Below are 22,984 nucleotides of genomic sequence, written 5' to 3' on the forward strand. Positions count from 1 at the left end.
GCAACCTTTGGTTCCTCACAGGTCCCTCTTCCTGGGGTTAATGCCAATTTTGATGTCCTCATCTTTTATGGAAAGCTTTCTGGCCATCTCGGCTTCAATGAAGTGTTAAATGTCACCAATGGGGAAGATTGTGTGAGCTTTCTGCATGGCTGTGCTAAGAAGGTAGCGTTTGCTTTTGGAGGCAAGGCCATGCATGGGTGTGGTCAGTTTCGACAGACCATTGGAAACAGTACGTGGTTGTCTTGTGCAGTTGATGGCTGCCAGTGCCGGATTTAATTTTCTCAGGAAGAGCAGATGCCCTTGAAGGAAGCAAACAAATTGGATTTTCGTCTGAGGCATCTCCATTGTGATAGATGGCTCCTTAGAGCACAGCAAAGCTGTAAATTCCCATGGGTCCCTCTGGTTCTAAACAGGACCAACCTAACGGTTGCCTGTGTAGGAAGAAGTCTTGTTCTTCACTTGTTGCTGCTTGCTTCTTCTGGCTAAGGTCTGCAGTCCTTGCTGTAAGCCAGATCAACTCCAGGAAATATGGAAGACTTGTTCCCAGTAGTTCCAGTGGCAACCTTGGTGATGTCATGACTCCACCATGCGGGACTCTGCCATGGCTTCCTTCTCTGGTCCTATCAAGATCAGAATCCATGGGAAGGCTGAGCCCAGAAATGGCAGGAAAGAACTCAAAGATGCAGGACTCCTACTTCCCTCCCTCCCTCCCTCTCTCCCTCTCTCCCCTCAAGACTGGCCAAGGAGAAAACCACCCTAGTGGGCCTGCTGGGAAACAGTCCATGTTCCTGGTTGCTAAACTTGGCTCACGTAATACAGTACTACAAGTTTCTGAATGGGACCCATGGCGTCAACATGGCCTGGTCCTAATAGTAAGGACCACCCAAGTGCACCCACAGTGTGTAGAACAATCTGGCCCATTTACTGACAGGCGCCTTTGTGGTTGAAAGGCTGGAGGAGACTTGGATTGCACTTGGCATTGGCAGTCTCTCATTTTCTTGCTCTATTAAAGATGTCCAAACACATTTGGTGTGTGGGAAAGAGAGACTGAGTAATGAGAGAGATGAAGCAACAGTCAGGTGGTGGGGTTCGGTCAACACTCTCTCTCCTCCATATTTCAGGGACATTGATGATGAATGGCTCAGGGTATGACAGGAGTAACCAGGAGGGTGGCAGGGTTAGTGGGGACAGGGAGGACCTCCATCTATCCAGAAAGATCCAGACTGAGCAGAGCAGACTGTGGAGCCTCTGTGGCTCCAGCAGCTCTGATGATGGTGGGAGTTGTGATCCATCAAGGTGACCTTCAGGCCAGACTAGAAAGCTACTATGGAATGCTTTTTGGTATCCAGAAAGCCCATGGATAAGCACCTGCAGGCCAATCTTTCTAGAAAGTTAGACAAAGTTGCAGCAAGAAAGAGGTCAGGTTCAAATGTGTGGGCTTCCACACTTACTGATGAGTCACCTTCTACGAGTCCTTCATAGCTCATACCTTACTGCTGCAGCATTTATAACCTAGCACATAATCAAGTCTTTCAGCCATTATGTGTCTGTGTAAGTAAATTCACACACACACACACACACACATTCATTCTCTCTCTCTCTCTCTCCCTCTCTCCCTCCCTCTCTCTCTCTCTCTCTCTCTCTCTCTCTCTCTCTCTCTCTCTCACACACACACACACACACACACACACACACACACCATGTTGGAAGCCCTGTGTCTGGGCAGGTAGGATACTGATGTATCTGACTCAGGCCTTTCAGGTCCTGAAGGTTCACTCAGGATGGGACACTGATGGGAACGAGGTCTGATGGCGGATGCTCTCTGTAGGTTACAGCATTTGGGTCATGTGTTTGCTCCTTCAGCTGTCCCCAGCATTGCCCTTTTGCTTCTTAGCAGCACTGAGGTCTGGAAAGGTTGTGAACACAAGTGGTCTGTTGCTAAGACAGCTCCACCCAAGAAGCTAATCTACACTGAAAACATTCTTACTTAATGCGTTATGTCTGCCGGGCAGCAGCCCAGGGGTTCTTCTGGAATGAACTCATTTTCCCTTCCAGCTTCCCAATAAGATCACCATTAATTTTACTTCATTCATTCATTCGTTCATTAATTCTCTCACTTCTTATTTTGTTTCTCCAAACAGATGCCATGTAGCCCAGACTGGTCTCAGACTTGTTGCATAGCCAAGGCTGGGCTTGAATGCCTGATCCTCCTGCCTCTCCTCCAAGTACTGAGGGAACAGCTGTGTGCCTCTATGCCCAACTCAGCACCATTTTTAGATGGGGAAATTAAGGAGACAAAGCTGATATGGGAAGCTGGGAATCATTTGGTCCTGTTTGTCCCTGGGAATAGGAACCACTATGGGACCCACAGATAGCGAAAGCCCTGGGTTTCTGAGTGCTTGGGTCTCAGGGTAGAGGGTGCACATCTGTAGAAGAACAGCCCAGTGATGACTCCTTAGCCTTGTCCTCTAGAAGAGGAGACTCATGACCAAGAGCCTGTTCCCACCAGTTCACTCCCACTTACCTGGAAGGGTGACTCCCAAGTTAGGTTTTAAAGACTCGGTGAGAGTTTGCCAAATGTGCCTGAGCAGGCCATCACAGGCTGAAGACAGCATGTTTAAGACACGGGATAAAGTAGCTTTTTTCAATCGGTGGAACACTGCAGGTACTTTAGCATGCAGACATGACAAGGCACATGGGAAAATGCTTCGTCACTGATGCTTGAGAGTCAGGGCCTGTAGTGTGGCCTGGCTTGCCATGCCAGCAACCAGACTTCATCCCAGGACTGTGGGCAACTGAATAGCATAGTTTCAAAGCAAGGTTAAGATCCCCAGTGGCCGATGCACTCAGTAGTGGCATTTTCCCGGCCTGTGACACTGATGTTGAAGGAAATTTGCAAAGTAAATAAACTCCAAATGTGAACTGTGTTGACCTCGCGCCAAGAACAGTGCTTTTTCATTTCTTCCTCTTCACTCATTTCGTCATTTTTTTCCACCACCAATTCCCTTTGGCAAAAGTTATTCTCAGACGGCAGAATAAGTACTTTGGAGTGGTTTTGTTTTTTTGTTTTTAATGTTTTTTTCAAGTGGCTTTGATTGCATAAGAGCATCGTGTAGAATTGTTCCCAGTAGATTCTTTATAGCATGGATGGCTGCTAAGACTGATTATATAATTGTTCCCTAATCTGTCCTCAGAACCTAGCATGTTACCAGAGTATGAGCCGATAATGGTCTCAACACCCTTCTGGCTCATGGATCTAGGCACTGCTGCCCCAGCATCATTTACTAAAGGGCAGAAGTCAGTTCTTGATGTGGTATTGGCCACTTGACCTGCACTGGCCACCCAAGATTCAGGGTCGTCTGCTCTGGCTTGTATGCACAGCCCACAGCCTAGCCAGCCCCTCTCACGGATGGCTGTCTCGCACGTGTTAATATTTGGGTGAGAGAAGCAGCACACTTCTGCTGCATGCACTAAGGCTTGGGTTTTGCAAGAAGAGCAGAATGCCATCTGTCGGAGGAGGAGGAGGAGGCGGGAGTATGCAAATACTGCTGTGAATGCCATGAATGCTTAATTTGCTCTAGAACTTATTTTAAGTTTGTTTTATTTTTTTAATTTGGAGTCTTTGCATTTAGTTAGTTGTTTGTTTTTTTGTTTTTTGTTTTTACTTTGTAGAATAGTCCTTATCAGTGGCAGAAGATCCTTCTGTAGTATATTTTCCGTGCTGCCGTATCGAGACAGTACCCAAGTCGGGTATGTATATGCATGCATGCTTTACCGTTCTCTGAGCAAAAAGCTCAGGCGCCAGTGTGCAGTGTGACTTGCCTTTCTCTGTTCATGAATCTGCCTCGATCTGATGTTATAAATTCAGTGTCTGATTTGGGGGGGGATGTTCTACTTTCTTTTCAACCAGAAAACTTCCTTGGTTGTATGAGTGAGTGTGTGTGTGTGTGTGTAAGCTTGCCATCCTCTGCTTTCTAAATGTGCGTCTTGTCATTTGTCCAATACTATAAACCAAGAAAAATAAGGTCCACCATATGCTATTGGGTCTCTCTGACTATTGGAAACAGGTAGGTCAGGTAAGGACCAAATCCTGTGACTGTATCCTGTGACTTGGCTTCAGTTGGAGACTGACAGGAGAGCCGGAGATGCCACCATAGGGCAAACATGTCACAGCAAAGTGGCAGCAGGTACAAATGTACATAATTGGGGGTGTGCCAGGTTCCTGCCTCTGGATCAACCAACCCCGCCTTTGACTTTGAGCAGGAGGTAATATTAGAGCGCCGAGACTTCACTCTTTGCTTGTCATCTGCAGTCTCTTGGGTTTCCTCTGTTGTATCTAGACTTATCCCCGCTACACTGTCTCCAGCATCTGTCACCATGGTGCTGCTGGTATCTTGGATAGGGCACCATGCATCAGGTGTCAGGTACATCCCTGGCACTGACCCTAGACTCTGTTCTCAAGAGCTGAAGCTGCTCTGTAGTCATGGTGACAACAGACACCATAGACCACAGCCCCTAAGGAGGGCGACGTGGCCCAGGTGCTGCTGGTTCATGACGTATCGTCCCTGCTCTGTCCCCACACGCTGTCCTCTGGCTTCCCCTGCTGACCTTTTCTTCCCTGTGCACTGTGGACAGGTCATTCATGTCCTGATCCACTCAGCTGGTTCTTTCTCCACGTGAGTTTCACAAGAGCAGCTGCTGGTTAGGTGTGTGCTTTAGAGAATACACCAAGTGTTGGCCCTTGATTTCAGCACCCTTAGAACATCCTTGCAAAGTAGGTGTTCTTTTAAAAAGTACCATCTGATCTTATAGCTTGGAGGTTTATAGCCCATGTGGTGCAGCCATGGGGCTGGCTTACAGCCCATATAGGGTAGCTATGGGGCTGAAGGATGTTCCAGAAAAGTTTTCTTTTACCTGTCTGACCTGCCCCGGCCACAACTGTGGCTGTATCAGAAGGGAAAACAGCAAATCCCAGAGCAGCCTCCTCTTCTCCAGCCCTGAGGAGATCTGCATCTGCAGCAAGGGCCCTTTACAGGCACAGCCTCTTCTGGCCATGGCCTGAAATGATGCTGTGCAGCAGCCTCTTCTCTGGACTCCTTCGCTGACCTTTCTGGATGATGCATTCTTTCCCCGGCTCCATCCAGTTGTTTGTTTGTTGGTTGATGTTTTTATTTTTGTTTCTGTTTTTGTGCATACTACTTACCACATAACACCATACTGGGGGTGTAGGAGGAGAACTTCTCCTCCTGAATTTACTCTATGGAGAAGAAGACACATCAGTTTACATACAAAAATAGTCACCATTTTTAATAGGTGCTGAAGATGTTCCAACAGTGACTACTGCCTTCTCCGGCTTCTGTAAGATAATTTGGCCGTACATTTCACCTTTGAAGTGTTCATGCTTGGTTCATTCCAAAGAGTTAATTTCCACATGTGGTTACCCCTTACTGCTGTACCATTTTATAGATGATTTCTGTGAGAGCAGCAGTCCCAGATAAGAAAGAGGGTAGGGAACCAGTGATATGGTTCCCACCTTCTTGAAGGTTTCCCCCTCTCACACAGACAGGCCACATGAGTTCCACGTTGTGGAAATCTTTTCAGGATATGGAATGTTGATGCTATCTGCTTTCCAGAGGGCAACTGAGGCTCAGAGGAGCTTGTGGACTCTAGGTTCCCAGCAGGGCACTCGGCCTGCTGAGAGGTAAGTGAGGCCCACTAGTCAGGACCCCATTTTTCTGACAGCAAAAATGGAGAGGCAGTGTAGAGAACCTCGAAGATTTATGCTTCTCACAAGAATGTCTGAATGGAGATAATCCAAACTGTCTCACTGTGTCTCCTTGTGGCCTTCTCTGTTTTTAGATATCTCAGGGAAATACAAGCTGGCAGGCATCTGGTGCTGGAGACAGCATCTGTCCAAGCATGGTGTCCCTGATGCTGGGAAGGCCTGCCTCTTATGCCACCTGTGGATCTGACTGTTCTGCCTATGGCACAGAATGGAGATATAGGTAGAGCTTCTACATCTTAGACTGAGCAGATTCGAGTCTACCACTTCTCCAAGGTTTAGAGTCAAGGGAACTCACAGTCAGTTTCTCTGTAAGGCCTCAAGGGGTAACCAGCCTGTGGTCTGTAAGAGATTCTACATTCTCCCAAAGTCCTGGAGAAACTCTGAGCGTGATACCAGATACTGCACTCAAGTGGCTGGGGATGCTCTGTGCTCTTGACAGTTTAATAAGCCTGCATCCTGTTTATAAATACTAGTCCATTTGCTGTAATTATCCACTGATAGCTACAATTCTTTCATTAATGAGAAATAGCTGTGCTCAAATAATAAAGCTATATCAATAAACATCTAAGGAAATAGCATGCCTGTGAAGTACAATAGTATTTATTAATAAACACTGATATTATAGAACCCATTCCCACTGCGGAACATGCCCCCTTTTGCCCCAGATGGTCTTCCTGTGATGCAGCTCCATCTGTCATAGGAGTTCAAGGATGGAAGCCTTCAGAGGTCAGATAATCTGTCCTTTCTGCTATGTATCCAGGGTGGTCATGGTTGTGCAGGGATGGTGTGGGCTTGTATATCAGCCCCAGAACTCCAAGCTTACTTTTCTGGGACCCATGTTTCCTTTGTGCTTATATGTGTGGAACAAGCCTCATGGGCCCAAGTCTTCCAGATCGTTAGTTGCAAACAAACACAGCAGCAAAGGGGTAGTCCTGTATGGTTCTGGTTCTCACAAGCAGATCATAAAAACGGGAAGCTCAGCAGTTCCTCTGCATGTACTTGAACCTCCTCTGCGGGTCAAGCATCTCTCAGACAGGTAGCCTTGTCTTCCTGGGTGTTTTCTATCTTCTCTTGCAGCAAGGCAGCTTCCCAACTCCACCTCCCATTCTCTTGGCTCATCTTGCCTCACCTCCTGCTATGGGCCCAAAACTTGGTGCTTGGTGTTTTTACCTGAAGTGAAAACTGATTTTGGTCTCTGTTGAGCAATGGCCACAGATGTCAGGTCAGCGTTAGAAGACGCTGTGCATCCATTTCCCACTGCTTTTGCTCTCAGTCCTTCATAGCCCGCAGTGTGCACAAAGCCTTGATGAGGAACACTCCTTCATCAGGATCATTTGCTGTGGAAACTGTGTGGCCCCACCCACCTCTCCAGGTTCTTTCCCATCTCTCCTCATCCCCTGTATTTCAAGCCCTACTACTGCAGAGAAGAATTCATTCCTGTTCTAGGAATCTAGAGAGTACCTACAGGCACTGTTCAAGGCAGCGGGCACAACTATAAAATGTCTTGTTTTCTCATAGAAACTAGACACCAACCTAACCGTCAAACAAAACAGTTCATAAACAGTTAAGTCCTAAGTAGTCACCCCACTTAGGGCAAGTGGAGCCCAGAAGGCACTGAGAGAATTCAGACAGATAGGTAGAGGAGAACTCTCCAGGGTAGATGTACTGTACTAGATGTCTGAGCCCCTAGAGACATAGAAATGTTTGAGACTCTCTGAACTTTGTATAAGTCAACTTCTATCTTACCTAATGGCCCTGCTACCTGGAGAGACTTCAGTAGGGTCTGAGCCGGAATCCTGCTTCTGAGCAGGTATTCCACCCTACTTAGGGAGAATTCTGAAATGAGCTTTGCCAGGCATCCAGATCATGGGATGTCCCCAGCTCTCTCAGGATCACTGCTCAGCTGTCCACCTCCATTCTTTATGGTTTCTACTGGGGATGCTCAGCTCATGTCTCCAAAGCCGCTGTGGGCTCCAGGCCTTGTTCCTGTCCTTGTCTGCCCTGATGGGGTATAAGCTATGAATCTGTTGAATAAAGACTTTGCAAGTGAGACATATGGCTCACATTCCCACCGGTCAACAATCAGTGGCTTTAAGAGCTCACACCTGAAAAAATTATACTTCACAGAACTTTTTAAACAAATTTCAAGACACCGTGAGTTTTGGCAGTTTTCTGGTCTGGAGCTCAGTGCACGCGGGCTTGAGAGCAGTGTGAGGTACATGTAAGAGTGTGCCAACTGCTGGGTTTGCACTCAGCTGATGTTAGAATGGTCTCCAAGGTGACCTGCAGAACTTCCAACAAAGGGGATGACCAAAGTTCAGACTGCCTTGATGTCTAGGGAAAGCTTTCTGAGGGAAGGGTCTATATTCTTATGACTTTTCAGAGAGTGTAGCTAGGGTTTGTGAGCTAATGTAGGAGAACTACAGTCAGAGTATTGTGCAAGGGCAGTGGAACAGTTTCCTAGTGCCTGTTCCTTCCAAGGACTGGGCCAGTTGGTGCTCCTGTTGTCATTTTGCTTGAGGGGGTTGAGATTCGGTGCGGTGGGACTAAGCAACCTGAGCTGAGGAGAGAGAGGACAGAGGTGGGCCTGCATGTGCCTGTGTTCACTGCCAGGACAGCTCAGCCCAGCCACACTTCCCTTCTCAGCCTCCCCTTTAGGGCTGGACTTGTTGGTTCAAGAATTTATGGTATTTATGGGTGTGGCTGAGGGGTCACTTCCCAGGACTTTGGTGGCCAAGTTGTTGGATGATAGTTTTCAGGAGGCTGTGAGGGTAGCTCATTTACTCTATGGCATTAAATTCTCCAAGAGTAACTCCAGGTAGCTGTGGGCAGACCCCCCCCCCCACACACACACACATATTCCATACTGAAGGTGACCCCAAAGCCTAACACATGATGGGCAAGTTCTCCATCACAGAGGACACAACTGCAGTCTTGATTATTTATTCATTTTTATTTTAAGATAAGGCCTTTCTGAATTGCCCAGGCTGGCCTCAAAATCACAATGCTCCCGAGTAATGAGAATGGCAGGTGTGCCTCCATGCCTGCCCTGGATGGAATCTTAAATGAAAAATAATCTCCTCATCTGAGTATTTTTGTCTTTAGTCTGAGAAGGTCTGTGAAGAGGAAAAGTGACCGTTACTGGTGCTGTGCTGAAGTGCTGCCCACTTAAGCGTCTCAGCACCTTCCCCACAGGCCCGTGTTGGATGCCTGCCTCCTCCTCTAGTATTGGAAAGGGACTCAGGGACTTGTAAGTATTTGATGCAAGGTCTAGAGCCTGTGTGTGAAACCACTGGCTCTTTTGGGGTATCCAATATTTCTGGGAGAGAATGTTTTTAACTGAGCTCTCTCTCCAGTCTCCACAAAGATTTCCTAGCCACTCCATAGTTGCCTGCATATACCATTTCAGAAAAATTTTCCATTAGTGTTTTTGATAGCTCCTCATTTCTGGGCCTTTATGTTAGAAACTCAGGGTCTTGCCTACTACAGGACACCCATGTACCATGCCCTACAGTGGCTCTGTAGCCCAGGACTGTACAGGGTAGCAATAGAAACTCAGTGTCCCTGAGCTGCAAATACCAGAATCCCTTTCATGGTCAGAGTTGTGGGAAGCATCCAAGACCTCACAGACTCTCCAGGAAAAAACAAAAGCAGCCAAGGCACCAAGAATAGCCCAGTGGGAGGCAGTGCAGCTAGGGCGGACACATGCCACACCCCCAGGGGCCTCTCCCATAGAAATGCTACCATTGCGGTTCCCTTGGGACCCCCGGCATGCTAAGAATGCCGAGCTTGCCCAGGTGTGACTCATTTCCACCATAAGGCTTCACACGTGCACTCAGCCTCTGGGAAATGTAGGTTTTGGTCTTTCTGGAGTCACAGCGAAGACGCCACTTATGCTCACACTGAACCTGGGGAGGCTAACAAAGAACTCCAGCCATTACCTCCCACATCATCCCAGAAAGAGTCCCTGAGACAAGGACCTGTGAGTCTCCATCCCCGTGCCTGTGTTACCCTTAAAAGCAATTGTTGATCAGACTCCACAATTCACAGTCAACCCCAGGGAACTGCGGTCCCCTGGCCCTGAGCTCAGCAGCAGGTAGTCCTGCCTGTCCATCCATCCATCTACAGCCTGAGGTCTGAGGTGCTGTCAGGGAACACTGGCCCCCACCCCGCTCCCTCAGTCCTTCCTGTGACACTGATACAGGCCTCTCTTCACAGCTCAAATCTATGGTTTCTCTGTGTGACTGTTTTGGGAGCCCTTGTGCTCTTGTCTTCTTGTCTGGGTCCAGGAACCCCCAAGGACACCCACTTCCCCCAGTGACCCATTTCATCTACCTAGGTCCCCCTACTCAAAGTACGGACCTCACCATGTCACATGAACCTTGGTGGGGGTGGTCATATTTAAGCCATAATGTTGTTCTTTCTCTCTAAACACATCGGTCCTTGCTTTACCTTTTGTAGTCCTGAGTCTATATAGACAACGGTTCTTCTGTCTAGCTCCATCTGTCCCCATGGTATCTCAGACACAGCAGATGCCTGTAGGTTCCTTGTGTGGTTTTCCTTGCTTAGAGGATTTTCATCTGAAACCCTGTTCTGTCCCTCCTTGATCCAAGCCTAGTTTGAATGAAATCAGCCTCTCAAACCGCTTCCTTAGGGCCTTCCCCAGCCCCATTACCTCTCCAAGGCTTGCTAAGACTGTCCTGAGGACAGTGGTTAATACTTGTAGCATGTGTTTTAACTTATTTTAACTTGTGAGTATAGACCGTGCCTCGGTCTTCAAAGTAGCCCCAGCACTCTGTGTGGAACACAGTGAACACTCCACTGTCATACAGAGATAAATAGATGGATGGCTGACATGTTTTTCAGGGCTTCATTTCTAGGCTCTGTGGAGGAAACAACACTGCTGTCCCAGATGCAGACAGGCAGTGTGCTGTGCTGAGAGCAGATGCGCTGTGGGGCACTTGCCCCTTGGCATCTCCAGAGAAATGGAGGAGCTGGACAGATGGCCATCAGAAGGAACCACCAGTGGGCCATGGGGCTCTGCCCCCTCCAAGTGACAACAAGAAACTTGCCTTATAAGCCTACAGGGACAGAGGGCCTCAAGCTGCATGCGGCTGTGTCTGGTGAACCCTGGCTAGGCCCATCCTTTGTGCTTAGGATTCAGAGTCCACACAGCCTGGGCATACCGCACTTGGCCTCACTGGTATGGCAAGAGACTAGTGCTGTGCATTCAGGCCTGTTGCTAAGGTCACAGGGCTTCGGCTACCTTTCCTTAGGCTCCATTGGTGTCCCCTGGCCTTTGTCAGAGTTGGTTGCCTGAACATCTCTGAAGCAGATCAAAAGATAAGTAGTGCACAGCTGAGCCCACTTCCCCTTTGGTTGTACCCTGCTTCTGTTTAAAGCAGGGGCCTTTGGGGTGGAACCTGGCTGAGTTAGAACAGGGCAGTTTCCAAGGCCAGTGCTGTGGAGAGTTGGTGTTTCATCCTGGGGTGAGGTGAAGTACTGACCTGCTAGCACCCATCCCAGCCACCCTCTGGTCCTTCCTGCTCAGCCGTGTAGAGACCAGCACAGCATCTGTAAGCGCATGCGTTAGAAAGGTGTGGGGTGTGCTGCCCTGCCTGGGTTGAAGACGGCTGTGACTCTGCATGATTTTTTCAAATTACCCAGGTGTGAGGCTGCAGTTCAACAGATAGTTACAGATGGGTCACCTCACACAGCAGCCTGTCGGCTTAGTGAACGAAGCACTTCTGAGGACACGGAAGCGCTTCCCAAACTCAAAGCCACTGCTACTTCTCCGAGTGGCCCTGAGGTCACCTGTAAAGGATGTTTGATGTGGTGAGCTCAACAAAGGCTTTGAGAGCTGGGAGGGCCTTGGGGACATCATGTTAGCTGTCACCTTCTCACCTCAGAGCTCCTTGCTGTTCTTGCAACACAAGTTTCCTAAAAGAGGTTAGTTAGCCCCAAACCGCCCCCGAGAGGATGAGAACAGGAAGCCCACTCCTCCCTTACATTTAACTTAGGCACAGCCCAGTCCTTAGCCATCAGTGGACACCTGAAGTGAGGCAGGGGATCGGCCATGGGATGGAGCTGACAGTCAGTGAGTCACAGCACTGTTGACTCATCTGTTGTCTGTCTACTCATCTTCATCAGTGGCCATCATGTCCACCTCAGGGAACCTCTTAGAGAGACGGCCCAGAGCACTGTGTGATACTGGAGTATGTCTGCAGCAGGCCTGTTTTTGTGCAGTCTCAGATAGGATCCACCTGGTTCGCAGTGAGGCCTCCAGCAATGTGATTCAACAAATACTATGGTTTCATCTTCAGATTTTCCTAATTCTTTAATTTTTCCTCTGGATAGAACATGATGTTAAAGCCAGTTTAGGAAATACATAAAAATAAAGTCAAATCAGCAAGCCAAACCTCCTCCTCAAAGCCAAGGCTAACATTCTGGTCCTTTTTCTTCTTTCCTTTTTCCCATAGTCCTTCACTCCTATAGAACACGGGGTGGGAGAGAAGTGGGGGGCCAGACCCCACCTTCCACAGCATGGTGGAGTGCAGTAACAGGGCAGGAGAACAGATGTGGCCCATCTCTTCCCCGATGACTAACATCAAACTTCATTGCTGTGAGCACTCTTTCGGAGCCTGTAGCTATACCATTCTCAGAAGAGCTTACACCAGGTTCTCATCCTTCAGAGAACACTTATCCACATAACTCTTGGCTGTCACCCTTCTGCGTAGATCTGCAGTCAGGCTTTGAGCCTCTCGGCATAGAAAAAGAAAGACTTGGAAGCAACTTCCTGGATTCTTCCTCACTAAGTAAACAGAGTGTCGTGCGCCTCTACCTCTCTTCGCACTCTCCAGCCCTTACTCTTGAACCCCTGAGCTTTGGTACCCCAACCATGGAACCAGGAGTGGAACACCTGGTACAGAGGATTTATGGAGTTAGATAGAGAAATGAAAGACATGGTGAAAACTAGAATGGCCCAGGAGAAAGGCTTAGCGTCCAGAGAAGGAAAAGGTGATGGGGGGCGGGGGGGGGGGTAGAATAATGCAAATTGACCTTTAACTGTGGCTAAGCTCAGTCCAAAGCCAGAAAGCCAAGAGGGAGACTCACACCCTCAGTGCATTGTACAACTGCTTGGCTTCTGCTCAGACAAGACAGAACTCTGGCTCACACAGACGATGAAAGGCTGTAGTGTGGCTGGGCTGCACTTGTAACGCTGCAGCTGGTTCCAGGCGGCCAGTCCACTAGTGAGTGAGAGGCAATAGGCAGCATGTTAAGGGTTGTTATCCAGCATTGTCTCTGTGCCTAAAGGAATTGGCACCTGTGAAATACACAGACATCAGCACGTGGTTATGCCTACTGTCTGACCAGAAGAGAGTGAGAATGGCCGGGGGGGGGGGGGGGGGGGGATTTACTGTTTGGAGGTCTTGTAAAGACAAAGAAGCTAGCTGATTCTGGAAGGAAAAAGTTCCTGTGATCTGTTGAATGGGCGCAGGGGCAGACCCATTTGTCTGATGCTCCTTAGTTGATAGCCACTGGGCTCACTTTCTGCAAACACAGCAGGCTCGGATGGCTCAGTGGAGGAGTACAAGGTGCCTTTGGGGGTGTGTTCCTGAATTGTCAACAGCTTCCACATAGTGTTTGTGTCCTTGGCTTTTGGCATGAGGCAATCAGATGAGGTCATCTGCTTGAGTCCATTTCCTGACCACTGATCATTTTGAGACACAGAACAACTTCTATTCTTAGAGAACTTCAAGCCTAATGCACCCTGCCTGGTCTTGGGCCCATCCCCTTCCTCCCCACCCACTCACCCCAGAAACATCTCTCTTTCGTTGTAAAAAAAATTACACACTCATAAACTGTGGTTTGTTTTTTGTTTTTCCCTCACATCAAACATATTCCCACACAGACTGATTCTGGAATGATCTCATGGGTGAATCATGCCATTATCCGGCTGTTTATGAGAGCTGCCTTTAGACAAAGATTTTGGTATAAGCTCCATTAAGACCCCTTCGTTGTCTGCCAGCCGCCCTTCAGGGGATGACTTACCTAGGAAGTGCTGAGTCTGAAGGGCCAAGGTTTCTCAGCTAAAGCCTGTGTTGTTTTTACTGTCTTTCATGTCAGCTGTGGCCTTGTTCATTGACTTTGAACTTTGCTAGTTTAACTCTGTCTCCATGCGAGTGAAAGGAACTGATCCAAGATGTCCACTGCACTTGACAGAGCTATGTGTTAGCTCTGCGACTGGACAAATACTAGAGATAATGAGCTTATGAAAAAGAAAAAGGTTATTTTCATTTATGGCTTTAGAAGTTTCTGTGAGTGGTTTTAGAAGCCTGTGAGTGGAGGATTGTTCATGCCAGCGTGATGACCTAAGTTCAAACCCTGGCATTTGCATGGAGAGCTAGGAGCCATGGTGAACAGACCAGTGGATCCTGTGGCCCTCTAGACAGTGAACCCAGCTTATTAGGCAAACTCCAGGCCTATGAAAACAAGATGGGCAGCTCCTGAGGAAGACCACATCGAGTTGTCCTGTGTTTTCTGCATACATGCACGCACCTACACAGACATTTCAGCCTATGTTCCACTCACCTGTGGTTCTCAATATCACCTTCTAACCTAAGGCCTCCCACCGGGCCCTGTCCTTAAGGACTCCATTACTTCTCAGTGGTCTACCAGGCTGGGGAGCAAACCTTTAGCACATAGTCTTTGGGGACAGTCTAGATCCAAACCACAGCAGGCTACAAACAGGGCTTCTTAACTGTGTACTCTGTCCTGGAGTCCCCCAGTGTGTGATCTCTTAATTAAGACTCATTCACAACTGGCATTTCCTCTCCCTAATTCAGTTTTCAGAGATCTGCTTTCTTTTTAAAGGGTCTAGAAATCCTATTAATATTTAATTAGCTCTTAAATTATTTACACATCTACTCGATGGAGTCATTGTTGTCCCTTAAAGAGCAAGTGCCGGGTGGTAATCCCTGCCAGGTTCCCTGAGCCTGAGCTGAGGGCACAGCACTGTAGTTAGAGGTCAGGAAACCTAACCAGTACCTAACTGGATCACCAGTACCTAACTGGATCATACATCCATTTTCTCAGCTGCTTCCAGGTGTAAGTATTCAACTGTATAGTTTTTAAAAGTATTATTGTATGGCGTGTGTGCATGATATGGGGGTGCACATAGTGGGAGTCAGAGGCTAGCTCTGTGGCGGTGATTCTCTCCTGATTTTTTGAGTGTTCTGGGGATCACACTTAGCTCAGCTGGTTTACACATCCAGCACCTTTACACACTGGCTCACAGTCATATTTTTTTAAAGCAAATATTTATTCATTTATTTAAATATATATTGTCTTCCAGGGAAGAGACTCTGAGTTTTTATCTGTCAGGGAGTTCTATTTTCCTACCAAGATAATTCTGTACATTAACGATAACCAGATGAGCCCTTTACAGAAGATGGAATCGGGAGTTGGCTGTGCAGTGGCTAACAGGGAGTAGGTAACCTTTGAGGATGTAATAATCTAGCTGACTCAACAGTGGCAAGATGTGATGTGTTTACTTTATACTGTAGCAGCAGAGCCTAAGACAGGGTCTAGAGGCTTTCCTCCTGTGGGCTCACCGGACTCGGGGTCCTGGCACACCCCGAGTGTGAAGGATGTCCCATGATGAACCAACCTGCTTTTCTCAAGGCTATAACTACTACTTGGCTGTCTTCCTCAAGCACACTTTCATCTCCCTTTTGTAATCCCTCTCATCTTGCCTTGGCTCCTCTCTGCTCCCTCCTGAAGCCCCTCCCTTTCCCCCATTGACTGGTTCAAATGCTGGTTCTTTGCATTTGCAAACTGAGAATTGTAAGTGGGGAAGACAGTCTAGGTTGCCCTGCCAGCCGAAGCTGGGACAACAGGAATAGAACCTAAGAGACCATGTTTGTCCTTGGGCAAAAGTACTGAATTCTGGAATTCTGGAATACCACAAGTGATAACTACACTTGCCTTTTTTTTTTTTTTTTTTTTTTTTTTTTTTTTTTTAAGACAGGGACTCTTATGCAGGCCAGACTGGCCTGGATCTCACAAAGTCCAATCTACCTCTGTCTCCAAGTGCTGGGATTAAAGGCATATGCCACCATGCCTGGTGCCTCTTTGATTTTTAAAAATAGGTGGAGTCTAAGTAAATTAGTATTTGAACCCTAGATATAGCTCGGATTAAAAGAAGATCCTCCAGGCTTTCCAAAGAAATCCCAGCTTGAATCAGATTTTAATGCCTTCATTCACTGATCCCTACTGTCCTCATTACTGCAGGTTTAAGCCCAGCATGTGCGTCCATCGATATGTTTCATAACTGTTTTATAAGATTTAGAACAATAATCTTAGAAAATGTTGTGATTTTATTCCTTCTCTCCTGAAACTTTTGCTTAATTCACTGGATGCTCTTTCTAAGGATTCTTTTGGGATGTATCTTGCAAACAACTCCTGGCTCCTTTTCTGCAGGTACCCCCAGCCATTCAGACTTCGGAGATGGCAGCCAGCCTTGCCGGGACTCTCTTGCTCTTTCTGCACTCACACATAAGGCCAAGGCAGTTATCGGTAATATTAGGGAGCCCGTTGTGAAATTACTGCTATTATGTCAGTCAGTATAGCTGCAAAGGGTGATTTCCTGCAGTTGATGATAATATCAGGTTTCAGTGACATTGCCTGGAGCGCTTAGAAGGAAAAACCCAACCAGAGAGGATAGTCTGCACCCTTGTGTTTTCAGATCCCGACTCTATTCTACCCAGGAATTCAGGAGAGGAAATGGATACTTGGGCTAAGGAAGTAGCTCAGTTGGAAGGATGTGTGTCACATATGCACAAAGCCATGGGTTTGATCCCCAGTACCATATAAATTGGTCATGGTGGTGCACGCCCATATTCCCAGCACTTGGCCCATAGAAACAGAAGGACCAGAAGTTCAAGATCGGCTTCTGCTACATAGTGAATTCAAGGCCAGCCTGGGCTACAGGAGATCAGATCTTAAAGAAAAGAAGTTCCATGTTCATCAGAAATGTCATAAGTGGGCTTTGTTTTCTGTGCTGTGGCTATCTAGCTAGACACATATGTGTATATGCATGCCCTCTTAACTCAAGAAGAACCAGGTCCAGTTGCAATGAAAACTTGAGAGGATGCTCAGAAACATATATCCCGACCATTTCAAAGTCACCCATGTTCTAAGTAGCTGCCATGTTGGATCCCTTGTGCCAGCTACAACTGAGAAGTTTCTTCAGTCCTTTCAATCTGTTATCCCCTGTCTTAGTCAGGGTTTCTAGTCCTGCACAAACATCATGACCGAGAAGCAAGTTGGGGAGGAAAGGGTTTATTCAGCTTACATTTCCACATTGCTGTTCATCACCAAAGGAAGTCAGGACTGGAACTCAAGCAGGTCAGAAAGCAGGAGCTGATGCAGAGGCCATGGAGGAATGCTTTTTACTGGCTTGCTTTCCCTGGCTTGCTCAGCCTGCTTTCTTATAGAACCCAAGACTGCCAGCCCAGAGATGGTCCCACCCACAAGGGGCCTTTCCCCCCTTGATCACTAATTGAGAAAATACCCCACAGCTGAATCTCATGGAGGCACTTCCCCAACTGAAGCTCCTTTATCTGTGATAACCCCAGCCTGTGTCAAGTTGACACATAAAACCAGCCAGTACATCCCCCATCTTGCCATCCCAACACAAGGCTGTTGTGAAACTCAAGATTTCTCAATACCCTTTCCAGGCTCCAAGACTATATGAAGAAAGGCAGCATTTCTCAACCTGTGGGTCACATATCAGATATCCTGCATTTCACCTATTTACATTAAGATTCAAAACTTATGAAGGAGCAACAAAATAATTTTATGGTCAGGGGTCAACACAACATGAGGAGCTATATTAAAAGGTCGCAGCATTACGAAGGTTAAGAACCTGGTCTAGGGGACCCTTCAATGTCTAGGACCTGGAGGCCACACTCTAGTCACTGCTCACTGGCATGCCCTGACAGTGCCAATAGCCTTTTACCCCCATGCTCCTGACTCGCCCAGGCCAAAAGATCACCCACGCCCTGTTCACGTCTAGGCTGTGGATTTTGCTCATAGCTGGGAGCACTTGGCCAAGGAGTATTGATGGAGTGCCAAGCAGGGGCCTCTGGCTATCATTTACCCCCACGGAGGATCACTCTGATGTGCTCATTGGCCCTCCTGCCTCTAGGATGCCTGGCACAGTTTCCTTAGTGAGCAATGGTCTGAAAGGTAAACATTTGAGGCTACAGACAACAAATGGCCATATTTCTTTGGGGGAGAAATGAGGGAGACCAGAGCCACATTATTAAACAGGTTGTATGTAACAGTATGGTTTTGTCATGGAAATTACCAATGAATTGAAACACCAAGACTTAGCCCAATATGGTAGCCATTAGCCATTTACATTAAGTGGGTATTTACACTAAGTTGATTAAAATTTCATACAATTAATGTGGGCATGGTGGTATATAATTATAACCTCAACACTCTAGGGGGCTGAATCAGAAGGGTCATGGGCTAGCATAGGCTATATTATCTCTGTCTCTCTCTGTCTCACACACACACACACTTCATACAACTGGAAAATTAGCTTTCTTAGCCAAATAATATTTCAAGTGCTCTGTTGTCACAAGTGACTGGTGTCCACTGTGTGGGACAATGCAGATGGAGATCACCTCTAGCCTAGGGAGGGAGTTCTGTTGGATGACATTGGTCCATCCTGGACCCTATGTGACCTAAGATGACCTGAAGGTTCATCTTTAGGTTATTACTTACCCAGCTTGGCCTGGCCAAGGCACAGTAAATATTATATTAGAAGATCTAATGACATAATGGGAAGCCAGGGGGAAATGTGACACTAGCAAGTCACACGAATTGGCATAGGTGGATTCCTGTGGGGAAGTAAGGCCCCTTTTTTATGGACACAAGTGTCCCTGGGCACTTGGACAATTTTGTGGGTCCAGGACTCTCTGATTTTCTATGTAGGGATTGTGGCTTAACTCGTGGGAGGAATCCTGTATGGAGCATATTTTGTTGTTGTTGTTATAGCTTCATTTCCTTATGGGAAGCACCAGGAAGGAGTGTTGGAATAGACATGGCTGGCTTGGTTCTGTCAGCTGTGTTGTGCATGTCTAACAACTGACTGGAGACAGGCTGTCCCGAAGATTCAGTGAGCAACAGCTGGAAGGGATTTCCTAGGAACTGTGCAGCGCCAAGGGACAGCTGAGCACTCAGGAAATGCTTCAGTTGCTTTACCTGTTAGATATTGTACAACTGGAACATGTGACGAAGCACTCCTCCTCAGATACACTGAGGCTGGCTTTAATGTCCATCATTCCCCAAGCTTCTTGCCCCCAGAAGATGATCCCTGCCTTTCTACTAATGTCAGTCTTTGAGTTTTCATTAGGTACACATTTGCCCCCCTACACACACACACACACACACATACACACAGTTAGTGCCATGGTGTACTGGCCGACACCTTTGATTACTGAATCTTTGGAGGACTATTATGGGTAGCTCGTATAACAGTCAGATGGGGGGGGTGTTATTATTGGGATTGACTAGTTCCAGGGGCCCCAAAGGCCTTTGTAGGCCCTGCTTTCTCTCTCTCTAGCCTGCTGGGTCTTCCTAGGAGCAGGTTTAAAGTTGGCACAACATCTTTGGAAAGCCACATACATAACCCTGGACAGCCCAGCCCTTGAGGGGACATCATAGAAGGACTTAGATACACACTAGAGTGCCTTGCTTAGAGCATTCTGGGTATTCTAGCATCACTTGGATGGCTTGTGCTTCCCCTTTTCAATTTTGGGTCTTGCTGTGTTCTGCTTCCAAACATGGGCTGTAAGTTTGACACTGGGAATTACATACATAGGGATATCTTCAGGAAGTAACATTCTTTGGAAGGAGGAAGAGAGGGAGGAGGGAAGAGGGGGAGACCCTACAAGCTGAGAGTTCTGAGAATTGTTCACTTTTGTCCTACGTGACTTTGATGTCATTTTGAGTGCAGTAAATCATGTCCTCTCAAGTAAATGGCTTCAGTAGTGCTGAATGCTGCTGGGAGTAGAAGGTCTGTGTGCTGATTTTGAGGACTGTCCCAAATCAGACTGCATTCACAGGAGCCAGGCCATCTTTGGCATGCCCATAGATGCCATCAAAGCAGGGCTCAACTCAGCTGGAGAGACTTGCTTCTCCTGTGTTGATAATGGCATTTTTTCCTGCCCCTTCCCCACTTGTCACTCCCCAACCCTTTCTTTCTCTCTCTCTCTCTCCTGCTTACTTTTGGCCTTTCCACATTACTTTCTCTTGCTGAAGTTCTCAGTCTCTAGTTATGGAGTCTCCACCAGGTCCTATGATGAGCATGCTGCCTGTCTACAGTGGTGTTCCTAGCAAGCACTGTGTATTAGAGACAGAAGCTGGAAGGCAGTACCCAAACATGGCCTAGAACCCCGGATGCCCTGTTTTATCCTGCACTCCCTAAAACAGTGCCTGGACGTAGGAGTCAGAATGGCACTAGGTGACTCTGGAGGGAACTCTCAGCCTTTGACACAGTTATACCTAGATATAGTCACAGGGTACTCATCTTGCTTCTCCAGGGTGGTTCCACGTGTTAGGAAGAACATTAAATATAAAAACACTCCCCACAACCTTTGACAAGCCTCAATTTCCTCCTCTGTAAAATGGGCTAATGGTAATTTCTATCTATGGCACTGTCCTAAAGAACCAAGAGAATAGTGGCGAAAGGCGTTAGAAGCTATGCCAGGTTGTCAAAATGCTTATTGTGATTCCTGGGGAATCCCTTTGATGAGAGAGCCTCACTTTCAAGGTGTCCCCTACTGCAGTGTTGATCTTTCCATTACCAGCAAGCGCCTGCCCACAGCTGCTGAAGACATTGATCCGCTCCAGCTGATTCAGAAGAGTGGCGAGGAGCAGCTTCAGGAAGAAGGCAGCACTAGCTCCCTCCCAAGAGACCCACTCTCCCCAGCACTCAGGACATATATAACCCTCAACCGTGTCTAAAAACACAGGGGCCATGCTGAGGATACTGGTAACCAAGGGCTTCCAGGATCCACCTTCTCCTCACATCCTGTTTGTTTGGATTTTCCTCCAGGAAAGTGATGGAGGGAGAGGGAGAGACGGAGAGGTGCTCCCGGGAGCACCTCTAGCAACCCCCAAGGAGAGGCAAATGATCACCCCACCACATGGGTCACTTTATCAGTGTGACTGGGTCGTCTCATGCAGTAATTGCCATTCTTTGGGAAACACACAAAAGCATTTTCTCTTGGCTTGTCCTTTCCAGGGACCTGAAGTTGGATGGAGGGAGGCAGTCAGCAGGGGCCATGAGCCTGAAGGAGATCATTGGCCTTGAAGGTGTGGAACTGGGTGCCGATGGGAAGGTAAGGTTTCCAGGTTCTGAGACTGCAGATACCTCGAGGCCCATAATGCAAAGGCAGAGAGCTAGACCCTAAGACCTACTTGCATGGCTAGGGCACGTGGGCTGATTCCCAGGTGCACTGGGCCATGCCACCTAGCTCTACCAGTGTGCAGACAGAAACCTGCTGAGACAGTAGCTGGGCAGGAAACATGGCAGGAGGTCTGCAGGTCTGTGCATTTCTTTGCTAACACTGTCTACAGCTGTTTGTGCAGTACACAAACACGAGTGTACATTCCAAGATTGAGTGATGCTTTGTATGTCTATAAACTAGAACTTTTTGGCTTCTCATAATCCCAAGAAGCCCCAGAGCTCCTCAGTGACCACTAAGCCCTCATTGCTCCTATAACCACCATACAGTGAGCTGCAGCCCCACGCAGTGACCACTAAGCCCTCATTGCTCCTGTATCCACCATACAGTGAGCTGCAGCCCCACGCAGTGACCACTAAACCCTCATTGCTCCTATAACCACCATACAGTGAGCTGCAGCCCCATGCAGTGACCACTAAACCCTCATTGCTCCTATAACCACCATACAGTGAGCTGCAGCCCCACGCAGTGACCACTAAGCCCTCATTGCTCCTATAACCACCATACAGTGAGCTGCCAGGCTGAAGCCCAAGGAGCAACCTTTTAAAGATGAACTGGACTTTCTGATACTGGGTATAGGGAGGCTCCATAAACCCCTAAAGCCTGTGCTTCTCTGGGGAAACTGTCCCAGAATAGTGTGCTTGCAGTTGGGCTCCTTCCCCAAGGGCATCGTCATGACGTGATCCCTAGTTCAAGCTGCATGTGGGCTTTGTACAAGGTGTCTCCTCACTGTGGCACCTTCCTTCTCGGCGTGAGTGCCCACCTTGGAGTGAGGAATTCTGGGGTAGAGCTGAGTCATGAGAAGTACCTGTGGGGAAGCATGATAGGAGCCTTCAGCCCTTATCAGAGATTCCTGAAGCCCTCTTTTGGATTATGAGATGAAGCGCATCTTGAACTTCACGCGTGACTCCGCATTCCAGTGCATTTGGAGGCAGCACCTTGTCACATGACATGTAGACATTTTGCCATCTACCAGGCATAGTTAAAGCAAATGGATCAGTTACATCGAGCATAGTCTGGAGTCTGCACAGGTGATGGCTGGGTATGAATGTAGCACACATTTGGCACAAGTGGATACCAAACGAGCTGTGTTTTCCAACGCCATGGGACTCTAGAATTATATGGTTTTTAAAAAGCAAACCTAATCTTACAGTAGCAACAGGGCTTGTCTAGAATGGAAACCCTGCCTCCCCTGGCATAACCACTGCTCTATACGTGTTCCTCCCTTTCAGACAGTGTCTTATACCCAGTTTCTACTACCCACAAATGCCTTTGGGAACCGTAGAAATACCATAGACTCCACCGCCTCCTTCTCCCAGTTTCGGAGCCTGAGCCACCGAAGCCTCTCCATGGGCCGGGCTGGCAGCACCCAGGGGAGCCTTGATGCAGGTAACTGTGGCTCGAGGGGTTTTGGTGGTTCAAAGTAGGGAGTTGCCTTGCTTTACAGGGCAGATGGGGTCTCCAGTTGTGTTGGTTAGAAGACAGACTGCAGGTGAGGTTGGGAGTGGGGGCATATCTCAGGCCACACAGGCTCACACACATATGCACATATGGATGCATGCACATATGCGTAAGCACACACACATACAAACACCAGCGAAGACCTCTATAATTGGTTGCTCAGTTACCTCTCCACACTTTTGTGGAAAAGCCA

General features: G+C 47.8%; 1 protein-coding gene across 2 annotated transcripts in view; it reads left to right on the top strand.

The window, feature by feature from the left end:
• The window catches only part of Cables1 (CDK5 and Abl enzyme substrate 1), a 106,354-nt gene that overhangs the window by 62,979 nt on the left and 20,391 nt on the right, over window positions 1-22,984 (top strand). The window contains exons 4-6 of one of the 2 annotated variants that reach the window (NM_001146287.1): window positions 3,673-3,750; window positions 21,108-21,204; window positions 22,563-22,719. In NM_001146287.1, coding sequence (NP_001139759.1) covers window positions 3,673-3,750; window positions 21,108-21,204; window positions 22,563-22,719 — 332 coding nt within the window. The remainder of the gene's footprint in view (window positions 1-3,672; window positions 3,751-21,107; window positions 21,205-22,562; window positions 22,720-22,984) is intronic. The other variant, NM_022021.2, reaches the window with a different exon arrangement.

This window comes from Mus musculus, chromosome 18 (genome assembly GCF_000001635.26).
Source record: "Mus musculus strain C57BL/6J chromosome 18, GRCm38.p6 C57BL/6J".
NCBI classification, from domain to species: Eukaryota; Metazoa; Chordata; class Mammalia; order Rodentia; family Muridae; genus Mus; species Mus musculus.